At 46.4% G+C, this 16,307-nt stretch overlaps 1 protein-coding gene across 50 annotated transcripts in view; it reads left to right on the forward strand.

The window, feature by feature from the left end:
* LOC115079149 (GATA zinc finger domain-containing protein 14-like) overlaps positions 1 to 16,307 on the forward strand; it is a 437,489-nt gene that overhangs the window by 297,863 nt on the left and 123,319 nt on the right. For 46 of the 50 annotated variants that reach the window (XM_029582467.1, XM_029582452.1, XM_029582443.1 and 43 more), the window contains 5 exons: positions 1,244 to 1,270; positions 10,072 to 10,098; positions 12,084 to 12,110; positions 14,206 to 14,232; positions 15,852 to 15,878. In XM_029582467.1, coding sequence (XP_029438327.1) covers positions 1,244 to 1,270; positions 10,072 to 10,098; positions 12,084 to 12,110; positions 14,206 to 14,232; positions 15,852 to 15,878 — 135 coding nt within the window. The remainder of the gene's footprint in view (positions 1 to 1,243; positions 1,271 to 10,071; positions 10,099 to 12,083; positions 12,111 to 14,205; positions 14,233 to 15,851; positions 15,879 to 16,307) is intronic. The other 4 variants (XM_029582591.1, XM_029582434.1, XM_029582583.1 and 1 more) reach the window with 2 other exon arrangements.

The following is a 16,307-nucleotide window of genomic DNA, read 5'->3' on the forward strand; positions in this document are numbered from 1 at the left end:
TCTGCTCAGAGCATTAGTTACTACCTTTAACAGAAACATGTGGGCAATCTGCACAGAGCATTAGTTACTACCTTTAACCGAAACATGTTCGCAATCTGCACAGAACAATAGTTACTACCTTTAACAGAAACCTGTGGGCAACCTGCACAGAGCATTAGTTACGACCTTCAACAGAAACATGTGGGCAATCTGCACAGAGCATTAGTTACTACCTTTAACAGATAAATGTGGGTAATCTGCACAGGGCATTAGTTACTACCTTTAACAGAAACATGTGGGCAATCTGAGAAGAGCATTAGTTACTACCTTTAACAGAAACATGTGGGCAATCTGCACAGAGCATTAGTTACTACCTTTAACAGAAATATGTGGGTAATCTGCACAAGGCATTAGTTACTACCTTTAACAGAAACATGTGGGCAATCTGCTCAGATCATTAGTTACTACCTTTAACAGAAACATGTGGGCAATCTGCACAGAGCATTAGTTACTACCTTTAACAGAAATATGTGGGTAATATGCACAGGGCATTAGTTACTACCTTTAACAGAAAAATGTGGGTAATCTGCACAGAGCATTATTTACCACTTTTAACAGAAACATGTGGGCAATCTGCACAGAGCATTAGTTACTACCTTTAACAGAAATATGTGGGCAATCTGCACAGAGCATTAGTTACTACCTTTAACAGAAACATGTGGGCAATCTGCACAGAGCATTAGTTACTACCTTTAATAGAAACATGTGGGCAATCTGCACAGAGCATTAGTTACTACCTTTAATAGAAAGATCAGGTAAAATGCTGGGACTGTCAGACTCTACCCTTGGAATAAACAGGCACGTAATATACACAGTTAATGCCCTTAACTGAAATATGGGACCCAGAATACCAAGGATGATGATAGGAAAACCAGGACAGGGTGAGAGCGTCTGCTGCGGATCTTGGGGGGTTTTACTTCTGATCCTCAGATCTGGGTCTATATCTCCTGATGTGGGATGTTACTTTTACATGAAGATCACATTATGTCATGCACTGTAACACAGATCCCACTGTGACTCTCTCACCCAGAGGCTCTAAATGGGAAGGTTTTAATGCAAAAGCAAATCCTCAGACTGGACAGAAATCCTATGGATCTGGAGGGTGATTCTTATCCTAGTGTATCCCTATAAAGTGACTTTCCCATCCTGTGACCTTCCCGGGAGAATATATTCCTAATCTCACTACTCTCTTTCTTTCATTTAGAACAATCCCAACAATAATACTACTGTGGTAAGCCTAAGCTTTAGATCCTGATAATTATTCACATCAATTGTTCTGAGGTTTAAATTGCTGTTACTGTCTCAGAAAATTACTTTTTCTAAACTCTTTCTATTGACTCTTGTCTGTGGGCAATCTGATTGAAAAACGGCCTGTGAAATAAAAATCCTGATTTTACTAATTTTAAAAGCTTACATTCATTACCAATATTTCTGTGGGGAAAGAGTAAATAAGAGAAAGTTCGAGTCACTGTCCCAATCCCCTTCTAGTCTGCCCTTTTTAGATTTTTCCGCTCTGATTTTCTGCCATTTTGGACAGATGATCATAAAACTTCTCACTCTCAAACCTGCACCAGCTTTGTATCTCTGAATTTTACAGCAGGGAATGGCGGTTACTGTCCTTAACAGTAAAATGCAGGTAAAATATGGGCAGTGGCAGTAACATAGGTTAAATTGTACAAAACAGAAGGTAATAACCCTAAAATGGGGGTAATCTGCACAGAGCAGCAGTAAATACCCTTCACATTAACATGGGAGTAACAAGCAGGAAACAACAGTTACTACCCTTCAGATTAACATGGGGGAAACCTACACAGAGCAGCAGTTACTTCCCTTCACATTAACATGGGAGAAACCCGCACAGAGCAGCAGTTACTTCCCTTCACATTAACATGGGGGAAACCCGCACAGAGCAGCAGTTACTTCCCTTCCATTAACATGGGAGAAACCCTCATAGAGCAGCAGTTACTTCCCTTCACATTAACATGGGGGAAACCTGCAGAGAGCAGCAGTTACTTCCCTTCACATTAACATGGGGGAAACCTGCACAGAGCAGCAGTTACTTCCCTTCACATTAACATGGGGGAAACCTGCACCGAGCAGCAGTTGCTTCCCTTCACATTAACATGGGAGAAACCTGCACAGAGCAGCAGTTACTTCCCTTCACATTAACATGGGGGAAACCTGCACAGAGCAGCAGTTACTTCCCTTCACATTAACATGGGGGAAACCTGCACAGAGCAGCAGTTACTTCCCTTCACATTAACATGGGAGAAACCTGCACAGAGCAGCAGTTACTTCCCTTCACATTAACATGGGGGAAACCTGCACAGAGCAGCAGTTACTTCCCTTCACATTAACATGGGGGAAACCTGCACCGAGCAGCAGTTACTTCCCTTCACATTAACATGGGGGAAAACTGCACAGAGCAACAGTTACTGCCCTTCACATTAACATGGGGAAACCTGCACAGAGGAGCAGTAACTTCCCTTCACATTAACATGGGGGAAACCCGCACAGAGCAGCAGTTACTTCCCTTCCATTAACATGGGAGAAACCCTCATAGAGCAGCAGTTACTTCCCTTCACATTAACATGGGGGAAACCTGCAGAGAGCAGCAGTTACTTCCCTTCACATTAACATGGGGGAAACCTGCACATAGCAGCAGTTACTTCCCTTCACATTAACATGGGGGAAACCTACACAGAGCAGCAGTTACTTCCCTTCACATTAACATGGGGGAAACCTACACAAGGCAGCAGTTACTTCCCTTCACATTAACATGGGGGAAACCTGCACAGAGCAGCGGTTACTTCCCTTCACATTAACATGGGGGAAACCTGCACAGAGCAGTGGTTACTTCCCTTCACATTAACATGGGGGGAAACCTACACAGAGCAGCGGTTACTTCCCTTCACATTAACATGGGGGAAACCTACACAGAGCAGCAGTTACTTCCCTTCACATTAACATGAGGGAAACCTGCACAGAGCAGCAGTTACTTCCCTTCTCATTAACATGGGGGAAACCTGCACAAAGCAGCAGTTACTTCCCTTCACATTAACATGGAGGAAACCTGCACAGAGCAGCAGTTACTTCCCTTCACATTAACATGGGAGAAACCTGCACAGAGCAGCAGTTACTTCCCTTCACATTAACATGGGGGAAAACTGCACAGAGCAGCAGTTACTTCCCTTCACATTAACATGGGGGAAACCTGCACAGAGCAGCAGTTACTTCCCTTCACATTAACATGGGAGAAACCTGCACAGAGCAGCAGTTACTTCCCTTCACATTAACATGGGGGAAACCTGCACAAAGCAGCAGTTACTTCCCTTCACATTAACATGGGGGAAACCTGCACAGAGCAGCAGTTACTTCCCTTCACATTAACATGGGAGAAACCTGCACAGAGCAGCAGTTACTTCCCTTCACATTAACATGGGGGAAACCCGCACAGAGTAGAAGTTCCCTGTACGTACCAGGATCAGTCCAGACGGTGGGTTATGTCCCCCGTCCAGCAGATGGAGTCAGAACAGACTTCGAGGGACGTCACCAGTATAAGCCAGTGCTCCCTCTGCTGGAGCCCAGTATCTTTCTGACTCCAGCAGATGAGAGTTGGGAGGATCCATGATCCCCCCAGGCTTTCAGGGTTTTAGGTTTTATTTCCTTTTCTTTTCCTGTCCTGTTGTGTGTATTCCTTTGAATCAAGTTAGGTAAAGTTCTTTTACAAAAAAAAAAAGAGGGCCCTTGCTTTGGAGGCGTGTCTTTCCTCTGCCTTCTTTGCTTGCTTCCTCCGTTCGCGGGCAGTAAGTTGGGCAGTAAGTTGGGGTTTCTCTTTGTCATTTCTTCCTTTTCAGGTATTTTTCTTTCTTCTGGGTGCCCCGTGGCTGCCGGTGGTGCCGGGTCCGCCACGCGGGGGCAGTCTCTCTCGCGGCATTGCGGCTTGTTTCGTGCGCTTGGCGCGGCTGATTTTTATTTTTCTTTCGGCGCCGCAGGGATTCTTCAGCGGGTTGTGCAGGCCCTCCGGCCCCCCCGCGGCACCTCTTCAGTGCCTCCTGGCCCCCCCCCGAGGCGTTTTTGCCTGTTTTCCCCGGCGAATTTGAGCATGCCGTGGCCGTCCCGTTGCGCGGCATGCGGCGAGCCGGGGTCCCCGGATTTCCAGGGAGGGGATCTGCGCGAGGTGCCTTCCGGGTGGGGAGGGCACCTCACAGCCACTGGGGTCGTTTTCCCCTCTCCCCTCCCCCCGACACGGGCGGCGCGGGCCGGCCACTTCGCCGCCGCTGGCGGGAACGGCGGCCATTTTGCTGTCTCAGCACATTGCTGCAGCTGAGGCAGTTTTAGAGCGGAGGGATCGTCGGGAAGTTTCACCTCCGAATGTATCCCCGGAGGGGGGTTTGCCTAGTCCACAGGCTCCAGAGGTCTCAGCCTCGGACCCCTCCTCGGACCCCCCCTCCCAGCTTGCCTCGTTTTTCCCCTCAATTCATCTTATTGATGCATAGTGCATACTTGCAGGGGCTGGGGGTGCCTGGGGCCTTCCCCCACACCCTCCACCGGCCAAGACTCCTCGGGTCGCTGAGGCCCCTCCTGGTACGCCCCCCGACCTGGTAGGTTCGGTGGCCGGGGCTCCAGGTCCACTTTCTCGTCCTCGGCTGGCTTCGGGTGCTGCGGCAGCGATTTCTCCACCCTCGCCAGACGCTCAGGACCCTGCGCTGTCGGAACTACTGTCCGAAGGGGATGACCTGCTGGCGACTCCCCACCTCTGCAGGCGTGGAGACTCACAGATCACTCTGTTCTTTTAGAGCAGGAAGTTTCTCTTCTCCTACAGTCAAACGCTATAGAACCCATTCCTTCCTTACAACAAGGTCTCGGGTTCTATTCCAGGTACTTCCTGATACCAAAAAAGTCAGTAGGACTTCGTCCAATCCTAGACCTACGGGCCCTCAACAAGTACCTTTCCAAGGAGAAGTTCAAGATGGTAACCCTGGGTTCGCTGCTCCCTCTACTACAAAGAGGGGATTGGCTATGCTCTCTAGACTTGAAAGACGCATATACCCACATTGCAATCACAAAATCTCATCGCAAATACCTGCGTTTTCTAGTAGGCCGAAACCACTACCAATACCGAGTATTACCTTTCGGCCTGGCGTCCGCACCACGAGTCTTTACCAAATGCCTCGTGGTGGTAGCAGCATTCCTCAGGAAGGAAGGTGTCCACGTCTACCCCTACCTGGATGATTGGTTAATCAGGGCCCCAACCCAGCAAACAGCTCGGTCCTCCCTGACCCTAACAATTCATACTCTGCTCTCTCTTGGATTTCTTATCAATTACGAGAAATCCTACTTGGTCCCATCTCAGACCTTATCTTTCATTGGGGCAGACTTGGACACCTTACAAGCAAAAGCCTTCCTCCCTCATCAACGGGCCAAGACTCTGGTGTCCCTAGCTCGCCAGCTGCGGTCTCAACACACAGCCACAGCTCGCCAATTCCTCATTCTACTAGGACATATGGCCTCCTCAGTTCAAGTAACTCCCATGGCCCATTTGGCCATGAGAGTCACACAATGGACTCTAAGACTACAATGGACTCAAGCTCTTCAGCCTCTGTCCTCCATAGTTACAATCACCGACGCACTCCGTCTGTCTCTTGCCTGGTGGAAAAATCAATTCAACCTCCTACAGGGCTTGTCCTTTCTTCCACCAGATCCCCAGATAACCCTCACCACCGATGCTTCCATCATCGGGTGGGGAGCCCATCTACACAATCTGCAAACTCAAGGATGCTGGTCACTAGAGGAAGCCAAACACCAGATAAATTTCCTGGAGCTGCGAGCCATCCGCTATGCGCTCAGGACCTTTCAAGATTGCCTATCGAATCACGCAATCTTAATTCAAACAGACATCCAGGTGGCCATGTGGTACATAAACAAGCAGGGAGGCACAGGCTCCTTCCTTCTGTGTCAGGAAGCTGCGCAGATTTGGGTGGAAGCCCTCTCCCGCTCCATGTACCTCAGAGCCACCTACCTCCCGGGAGTGGACAATGTATTGGCAGACCAGCTGAGCCGTGTCTTCCAACCACACGAGTGGTCACTCAATCCATTGGTAGCGACCTCTCTATTTCACAAGTGGGGATATCCCCACATAGACCTCTTTGCGTCCCCTCAGAACCACAAAGTGGACAATTATTGCTCTATCATTCGGAGCCAGCACTCTCGGCCGAGGGATGCGTTCACCCTCACGTGGACAACCGGTCTGCTTTATGCATTCCCTCCACTTCCTCTTCTGTCGAAGACTCTCGTGAAGCTGCATCAGGACAGAGGAACTATGATCCTAATAGCACCGCACTGGCCACGCCAAGTGTGGTTTCCCATATTACAGGATCTCTCCATCCGCAGACACATTCCTCTGGGACAGGACCCGCATCTGCTCACTCAAAACGACGGATGCCTGCTCCATCCCAACCTCTAAGCCTTGTCCCTGACGGCATGGATGTTGAAAGGTTAGTCCTTCAGCCATTTAACCTTTCGGATTCAGTTTCTCGTGTCCTGATCGCTTCACGAAAGCCTTCCACAAGAAAATCTTACTCCTACAAATGGAAACGGTACACATCATGGTGCACTTCTCAGTCCCTTGATCCCCTTTCCTGTCCAATCTCTAAATTCTTGGACTATTTATGGCATCTATCCGAATCAGGTCTAAAGACCTCTTCCATTAGAATGCATGTCAGTGCGGTGGCCGCCTTCCATAAAGGTATTGGGGGTGTCCCTATCTCAGTACAACCCCTAGTAACACGCTTTCTTAAAGGCTTGCTTCATTTGAAGCCACCTTTACGTCCTCCGGCCCCATCTTGGGACCTTAATCTGGTTCTTGGTCGCCTTATGAAACCACCTTTCGAACCTCTGCACTCCTGTGACCTAAAATATCTCACATGGAAAGTGTTATTCCTTTTGGCTATCACTTCAGCTCGCAGGGTTAGTGAATTACAGGCCCTAGTTACCTATCCGCCTTACACTAAACTCCTGCAGGACCGGGCGGTACTCCGCACTCACCCTAAATTTTTACCTAAGGTAGTTTCGGAGTTTCACATTAATCAATCCATCATACTACCTATCTTCTTTCCCAGGCCCCACTCCAACTCCAGGGAACAGACTCTGCATACCCTAGACTGTAAACGAGCTCTAGCTTTTTATCTAGACCGTACAGTATCTCACCGAAAGAGCACCCAATTATTCATCTCTTTCCATCCTAACAAGTTAGGACAACCTGTGGGTAAGCAGGCTCTCTCCTCCTGGTTGGCGGACTGCATTTCTTTTTGCTATCAGCAAGCTGGCATTCCTTTCCAAGACCGTGTCAAAGCACACTCTGGGGCGGATTTAAAAACGAGCGCGAATAGCCTACTTTTGCTTGCGCATCAGACTCAAGCAAAAGTACGCTGGATTTTAGTAGATACGCGCGGAGCCGCTCGTATCCACTAAAATCCTGGATCGGCGCGCGCAAGGCTATCGATTTCGTATAGCCGGCGCGCGCCGAGCCGCGCAGCCTACCCCCGTTCCCTCCAAGGCCGCTCCGAAATCGGAGCGGCCTCGGAGGGAACTTTCCTTTGCCCTCCCCTCACCTTACCCTCCCTTCCCCTACCTAACCCACCCGCCCGGCCCTGTCTACACCCCTCCCTTACCTTTGTCGGGGGATTTACGCCTCCCGGAGGGAGACGTAAATCCCCGCGCGCCAGCGGGCCTGCTGTGCGCCGGGCCGCGACCTGGGGGCAGGTACGGAGGGCGCGGCCACGCCCCCGGCTGTAGCCACGCCCCCGTACCCGCCCCCAAAACGCTGCCGACTCGCCCCCGAAACGCCGCAACGGCCGGGCCCGCCCCCCGACACGACCCCGACACACCCCCCTCCGAAAACCCCGGGACGTACGCGAGTCCCGGGGTCTGCGCGAGCCGGTAGGCCTATGTAAAATAGGCTCACCGGCGCGCAGGGCCCTGCTCGCGTAAATCCGGGGGGATTTACGCGAGCAGGGCTCTTAAAATCCGCCCCTCTGTGAGGGCCATGGCGACTTCAGTAGCACACCTTCGATCGGTGCCGCTTCCTGACATCTGCAAGGCTGCAACTTGGAGTTCCCTCCATACCTTTGCAGCCCATTATTGTTTGGATAAAGCTGGAAGACAAGATTCCATATTCGGCCAATCTGTCTTGCGTAACCTTTTTCCAACCTGATGTACCAACACCCTTCCACCTCCCGGTTGGGTGCGGATGCCCTTTACCAAATTCCACCCCAGTTGTTGTGCCTGTTGCACGCCGTTGGGTACATTTGGTGCAAGTCAGGACATCCTCAGCTCGGTACTCACCCATTTGTGAGGACAACCATCCTGCTTGTCCTGTGAGAAAGCAAATGTTGCTTACCTGATGTAACAGGTGTTCTCACAGGACAGCAGGATGTTAGTCCTCACGAAACCCGCCCGCCACCCCGCGGTGTTGGGTTCGTTTTTATTTATCTTTTCGGCACTGCCTGTAGCTTTGAAACAAGACTGAAGGGAGACCCCTGCAGGCTGCAGGGTTGGTGCCGTGCATGCCCAGTAGGGGCCAGTCAAAGTTCCTGAAACTTTGACAGAAGTTTTCCGTGGTTGGGCTCCATCCTCGATGTCACCCATTTGTGAGGACTAACATCCTGCTGTCCTGTGAGAATACCTGTTACATCAGGTAAGCAACATTTGCTTTACTTCCCTTCCCAATAACATGGGGGACACCCACACAGAGCATTAGTTACTACCTTTAACAGAAACATGGGGGAAACCCGCACAGAGCAGCAGTTACTTCCCTTCACATTAACATGGGGGAAACCCACACAGAGCAGCAGTTACTTCCCTTCACATTAACATGGAGGAACACTGCACAGAGCAGCAGTTACTTCCCTTCACATTAACATGGGGGAATCCCGCACAGTTACTTCCCTTCACATTAACATTGGAGAAACCCACACAGAGCAGCAGTTACTACCCTTCCCATTAACATGGGGGACACCCGCACAGAGCATTAGTTACTACCTTTCACAGAAACCTGAGGGCAATCTGCTCAGAGCATTAGTTACTACCTTTAACAGAAACATATGGGCAATCTGCACAGAGCATTAGTTACTACCTTTAACAGAAACATGTGGGCAATCTGCACAGAGCATTAGTTACTACTTTTAACAGAAACATGTGAGCAATCTGCCAGAGCATTAGTTACTACCTTTTAGAGAAACATGTGGGCAATCTGCACAGAGCATTAGTTACTACTTTTAACAGAAACATGTGAGCAATCTGCCAGAGCATTAGTTACTACCTTTTACAGAAACATGTGGGCTATCTGCACAGAGCATTAATTACTACCTTTTACAGAAAGATGTGGGTAATCTGCACAGGGCATTAGTTACTACCTTTAACAGAAACATGTCGGCAATCTGCACAGAGAATTAGTTACTACCTTTAACAGAAACATGTGGACAACCTGCACAGAACATTAGTTTCTACCTTTAATAGAAACATGTGGGTAATCTGCACAGAGCATTAGTTTCTACCTTTAACAGAAAGATCTGGTAACATGCTGGGACTGTCAGTCTCTACCCTTGAAAGAAACATGTGAGTAATATGCACAGAGTAGCAGTTAATGCCCTTAACTGAAATATGGGACCCAGAATACCAAGGATGATGATAGGAAAACCAGGACAGGGTGAGAGCGTCTGCTGCAGATCTTGGGGGGGTTTACTTCTGATCCTCAGATCTGGGTCTATATCTCCTGATGTGGGACGTTACTTTTACATAAAGATCACATTATGTCATGCACTGTAACACAGATCCCACTGTGACTCTCTCACCCAGAAGCTATAAATGGGAAGGTTTTAATGCAAAAGCAAATCCTCAGACTGGACAGAAATCTCATGGATCTGGAGTGGGATTCTCATCCTAGTGTCTCCCTATAAAGTGACTTTCCCATCCTGTGAACGTCCCGGGAGAATTTATTCCTAATCTCAATACTCTCTTTCTTTCATTTAGAACAATCCCAACAATAATACTACTGTGGTAAGCCTAAGCTTTAGATCCTGATAATTATTCACATCAATTGTTCTGAGGCTTAAATTTCTGTTACTGTCTCAGAAAATTACTTTTTCTAAACTCTTTTTCTATTGACTCTTGTCTGTGGGCAATCTGATTGAAAAATGGCCGGTGAAATAAAAATCCTGTTTTTACTAATTTTAAAAGTTTACATTCATTACCAATATTTCTGTGTGGAAAGAGTAAGTAAGAGAAAATTCGAGTCACTGTCCCAATCCCCTTCTAGTCTGCCCTTTTTAGATTTTTCAGCTCTGATTTTCTGCCATTTTGGACAGATGATCATAAAACTTCTCACTCTCAAACCTGCACCAGCTTTGTATCTCTGAATGTTACTGCAGGGAGTGGCGGTTACTGTCCTTAACATTAAAATGCAGGTAAAATGTGGGGAGTGGCAGTAACTACCCTTAACAGTAACATAGGTTAAATTGTACAGAACAGAAGGTAATAACCCTAAAATGGGGGTAATCTGCACAGAGTAGCAGTTACTTCCCTTCACATTAACATGGGAGAAACCCGCACAGAGCAGCAGTTACTTCCCTTCACATTAACATAGAGGAAAACTGCACAGAGCAACAGTTACTTCCCTTCACATTAACATAGGAGAAACCCACACAGAGCAGCAGTTACTACCCTTCCCATTAACATGGGGGACACCCGCACAGAGCATTAGTTACTACCTTTAACAGAAACCTGAGGGCAATCTGCACAGATCATTAGTTACTACCTTTAACAGAAATATGTGGGCAATCTGCACAGAGCACTAGTTAGTACCTTTAACAGAAACATGTGGGCAATCTGCTCAGAGCATTAGTTACTACATTTAACAGAAACATGTGGGCACTCTGCACAGAGCATTAGTTACTACCTTTAACAGAAACATGTGGGCAATCTGCACAGAGCATTAGTTACTACCTTTAACAGAAACATGTGGGTAATCTGCACAGGGCATAAGTTACTACCTGTAACAGAAACATGTGGGCAATCTGCACAGAACATTAGTTACTAACTTTAACAGAAACATGTGGGTAATCTGCACAAAGCATTAGTTATTACCTTTAACAGTAACATGTGGGCAATCTGCACAGAGCATTAGTTACTACCTATAACAGAAACATGTGGGCAATCTGCTCAGAGCATTAGTTACTACCTTTAACAGAAACATGTGGGCAATTTGCACAGAGCATTAGTTACTACTTTTAACAGAAACATGTGGGCAATCTGCACAGAGCATTAGTTACTACGTTTAACAGAAACATGTGGGCAATCTGCTCAGAGCATTAGTTACTACCTTTAACAGAAATATGTGAGCAATCTGCCAGAGCATTAGTTACTACCTTTTACAGAAACATGTGGGCAATCTGCACAGAGCATTAGTTACTACCTTTAACAGAAACATGTGGGCAATCTGCACAGAGCATTAGTTACCACCTTTAACAGAAACATGTGGGCAATCTGCACAGAACATTAGTTACTACCTTTAATAGAAAGATCGGGTAAAATGCTGGGACTGTCAGTCTCTACCCTTGAAATAAACATGTGAGTAATATACCCCGAGTAGCAGTTAATTCCCTTAACTGAAATATGGGACCCAGAATACCAAGGATGATGATAGGAAAACCAGGACAGGGTGAGAGCGTCTGCTGCCGATCTTGGGGGGTTTTACTTCTGATCCTCAGATCTGGGTCTATATCTCCTGATGTGGGACGTTACTTTTACATGAAGATCACATTATGTCATGCACTGTAACACAGATCCCACTGTGACTCTCTCACCCGGAGGCTCTAAATGGGAAGGTTTTAATGCAAAGGCAAATCTTCAGACTGGACAGAAATCTCATGGTGATCTGGAGTGTGATTCTCATCCTAGTGTCTCCCTATAAAGTGACTTTCCCATCCTGTGACCTTCCCGGGAAAATTTATTCCTAATCTCACGTCTCTCTTTCTTTCATTTAGAACAATCCCAACAATAATACTACTGTGGTAAGCCTAAGCTTTAGATCCTGATAATTATTCACATCAATTTTACTGAGGTTTAAATTTCTGTTACTGTCTCAGAAAATTACTTTTTCTAAACTCTTTTTCTATTGACACTTGTCTCTGGGCAATCTGATTGAAAAATGGCCAGAGCAGCAGTTACTTCCCTTCACATTAACATGGGGGAAACACGCACAGAGCAGCAATTACGTCCCTTCACATTAACATTGGGGAAAACTGCACAGAGCAGTAGTTACTTCCCTTCACATTAACATGGGGGAAACCCGCACAGAGCAGCAGTTACTTCCCTTCACATTAACATGGGGGAAACCTGCACAGAGAAGCAATTACTTCCCTTCACATTAACATGGGGGAAACCTGCACAGAGCAGCAGTTACTTCTCTTCACATTAACATGGGGGAAATCCTGCACAGAGCAGCAGTTACTTCCCTTCAGATTAACATGGGGGAATCCCACACAGAGCAGCAGTTACTTCTCTTCACATTAACATGGGGGAAATCCTGCACAGAGCAGCAGTTACTTCCCTTCAGATTAACATGGGGGAAACCTGCACAGAGAAGCAATTACTTCCCTTCACATTAACATGGGGGAATCCCACACAGAGCAGCAGTTACTTCTCTTCACATTAACATGGGGGAAATCCTGCACAGAGCAGCAGTTACTTCCCTTCAGATTAACATGGGGGAATCCCACACAGAGCAGCAGTTACTTCCCTTCTCATTAATATGGGGAAAAACCGTATAGAGCAGCAGTTATTTCCTTCATATTAACTTGGGGGAAACGTGCGCAGAGCAGCAGTTACTTCCCTTCACATTAACATGGGAGAAACCAGCACAGAGCAGCATTTACTTCCCTTCAGATTAACATGGGGGAATCCCACACAGAGCAGCAGTTACTTCCATTCAGATTAACATGGGGGAAACCCGCACAGGGCATTACTTACTACCTTTAACAGAAACATGTGGGCAATCTGCACAGAGCATTAGTTACTACCTTTAACAGAAACCTGTGGGAACCTGCACAGAGCATTAGTTACTACCTTTACCAGAAACCTGTGGGCAATCTGCACAGAAAATTAGTTACTACCTTTAACAGAAACATGTGGGCAATCTGCACAGAGCATTAGTTACTACCTTTCACAGAAAAATGTGGGTAATCTGCACAGGGCATTAGTTACTACCTTTAACAGAAACATGTGGCCAATCTGCGAAGAGCATTAGTTACTACCTTTAACAGAAACATGTGGGCAATCTGCACAGAGCATTAGTTACTACCTTTAACAGAAAGATGTGGGTAATCTGCACAGGGCATTAGTTACTACCTTTAACAGAAAGATGTGGGTAATCTGCACAGGGCATTAGTTACTACCTTTAACAGAAACATGTGGGCAATCTGCACAGAGCATTATTTACTACCTTTAACAGAAACATGTGGGCAATCTGCACAGATAATTAGTTACCACCTTTAACAGAAACATGTGGGCAATCTGCACAGAGCATTAGTTACTACCTTTAACAGAAACATGTGGGCAATCTGCACAGAGCATTAGTTACTACCTTTAACAGAAACATGTGGGCAATCTGCACAGAACATTAGTTACTACCTTTAATAGAAAGATCGGGTAAAATGCTGGGACTGTCTGTCTCTACCCTTGAAATAAACATGTGAGTAATATACCCCGAGTAGCAGTTAATTCCCTTAACTGAAATATGGGACCCAGAATACCAAGGATGATGATAGGAAAACCAGGACAGGGTGAGAGCGTCTGCTGCCGATCTTGGGGGGTTTTACTTCTGATCCTCAGATCTGGGTCTATATCTCCTGATGTGGGACGTTACTTTTACATGAAGATCACATTATGTCATGCACTGTAAAACAGATCCCACTGTGACTCTCTCACCCGGAGGCTCTAAATGGGAAGGTTTTAATGCAAAGGCAAATCTTCAGACTGGACAGAAATCTCATGGTGATCTGGAGTGTGATTCTCATCCTAGTGTCTCCCTATAAAGTGACTTTCCCATCCTGTGACCTTCCCGGGAAAATTTATGCCTAATCTCACGTCTCTCTTTCTTTCATTTAGAACAATCCCAGCAATAATACTACTGTGGTAAGCCTAAGCTTTAGATCCTGATAATTATTCACATCAATTGTACTGAGGTTTAAATTTCTGTTACTGTCTCAGAAAATTACTTTTTCTAAACTCTTTTTCTATTGACACTTGTCTCTGGGCAATCTGATTGAAAAATGGCCAGAGCAGCAGTTACTTCCCTTCACATTAACATGGGGGAAACACGCACAGAGCAGCAATTACGTCCCTTCACATTACATTGGGGAAAACTGCACAGAGCAGTAGTTACTTCCCTTCACATTAACATGGGGGAAACCCGCACAGAGCAGCAGTTACTTCCCTTCACATTAACATGGGGGAAACCTGCACAGAGAAGCAATTACTTCCCTTCACATTAACATGGGGGAAACCTGCACAGAGCAGCAGTTACTTCTCTTCACATTAACATGGGGGAAATCCTGCACAGAGCAGCAGTTACTTCCCTTCAGATTAACATGGGGGAATCCCACACAGAGCAGCAGTTACTTCTCTTCACATTAACATGGGGGAAATCCTGCACAGAGCAGCAGTTACTTCCCTTCAGATTAACATGGGGGAATCCCACACAGAGCAGCAGTTACTTCCCTTCTCATTAATATGGGGAAAACCCGTATAGAGCAGCAGTTATTTCCTTCATATTAACTTGGGGGAAACGTGCGCAGAGCAGCAGTTACTTCCCTTCACATTAACATGGGAGAAACCAGCACAGAGCAGCATTTACTTCCCTTCAGATTAACATGGGGGAATCCCACACAGAGCAGCAGTTACTTCCCTTCAGATTAACATGGGGGAAACCCGCACAGGGCATTACTTACTACCTTTAACAGAAACATGTGGGCAATCTGCACAGAGCATTAGTTACTACCTTTAACAGAAAAATGTGGGTAATCTGCACAGGGCATTAGTTACTACCTTTAACAGAAACATATGGGCAATCTGCGAAGAGCATTAGTTACTACCTTTAACAGAAACATGTGGGCAATCTGCACAGAGCATTAGTTACTACCTTTAACAGAAAGATGTGGGTAATCTGCACAGGGCATTAGTTACTACCTTTAACAGAAACATGTGGGCAATCTGCACAGAGCATTATTTACTACCTTTAACAGAAACATGTGGGCAATCTGCACAGAGAATTAGTTACTACCTTTAATAGAAAGATCGGGTAACATGCTGGGACTGTGTCTACCCTGAAAGAAACATGTGATTAATATGCACAGAGTAGCAGTTAATGCCCTTAGCAGAAATATGGGACCCAGGATACCAAGGATGATGATAGGAAAACCAGGAGAGGGTGAGAGCATCTGCTGTGGATCTTGGGGGTGGTTACTTCTGATCCTCAGATCTGGGTCTATATCTCCTGATGTGGGACGTTACTTTTACATGAAGATCACATTATGTCATACAATGTAACACAGATCCCACTGTGACTCTCTCACCCGGAGGCTCTAAATGGGAAGGTTTTAATGGAAAAGGAAATCCTCAGACTGGACAAAAATCTCATGATGATCTGGAGTGTGATTCTCATCCTAGTGTCTCACTATAAAGTGACTTTCCCATCCTGTGACCTTCCCGGGAGAATGTATTCCTAATCTCACTGCTCTCTTTCTTTCATTTAGAACAATCCCAACAATAATACTACTGAGGTAAGCCTAAGCTTTAGATCCAGATAATTATTCACATCAATTGTTCTGAGGTTTACATTTCTGTTTCTGTCTCAGAAAATTACTTTTTCTAAACTCTTTTTCTATTGACTCTTGTCTGTGGGCAATCTGATTGAAAAATGGCCAGAGCAGCAGTTACTTCCCTTCACATTAACATGGGGGAAACATGCACAGAGCAGCAGTTACTTCCCTTCACATTAACATGGGGGAAACACGCACAGAGCAGCAGTTACGTCCCTTCACATTAACATTGGGGAAAACTGCACAGAGAAGCAATTACTTCCCTTCACATTAACATGGGGGAAACCTGCACAGAGCAGCAGTTACTTCTCTTCTCATTAACATGGGGGAATCCCACACAGAGCAGCAGTTACTTCTCTTCACATTAACATGGGGGAATCCCACACAGAG

Source organism: Rhinatrema bivittatum, chromosome 1 (genome assembly GCF_901001135.1).
Source record: "Rhinatrema bivittatum chromosome 1, aRhiBiv1.1, whole genome shotgun sequence".
Classification (NCBI taxonomy): Eukaryota; Metazoa; Chordata; class Amphibia; order Gymnophiona; family Rhinatrematidae; genus Rhinatrema; species Rhinatrema bivittatum.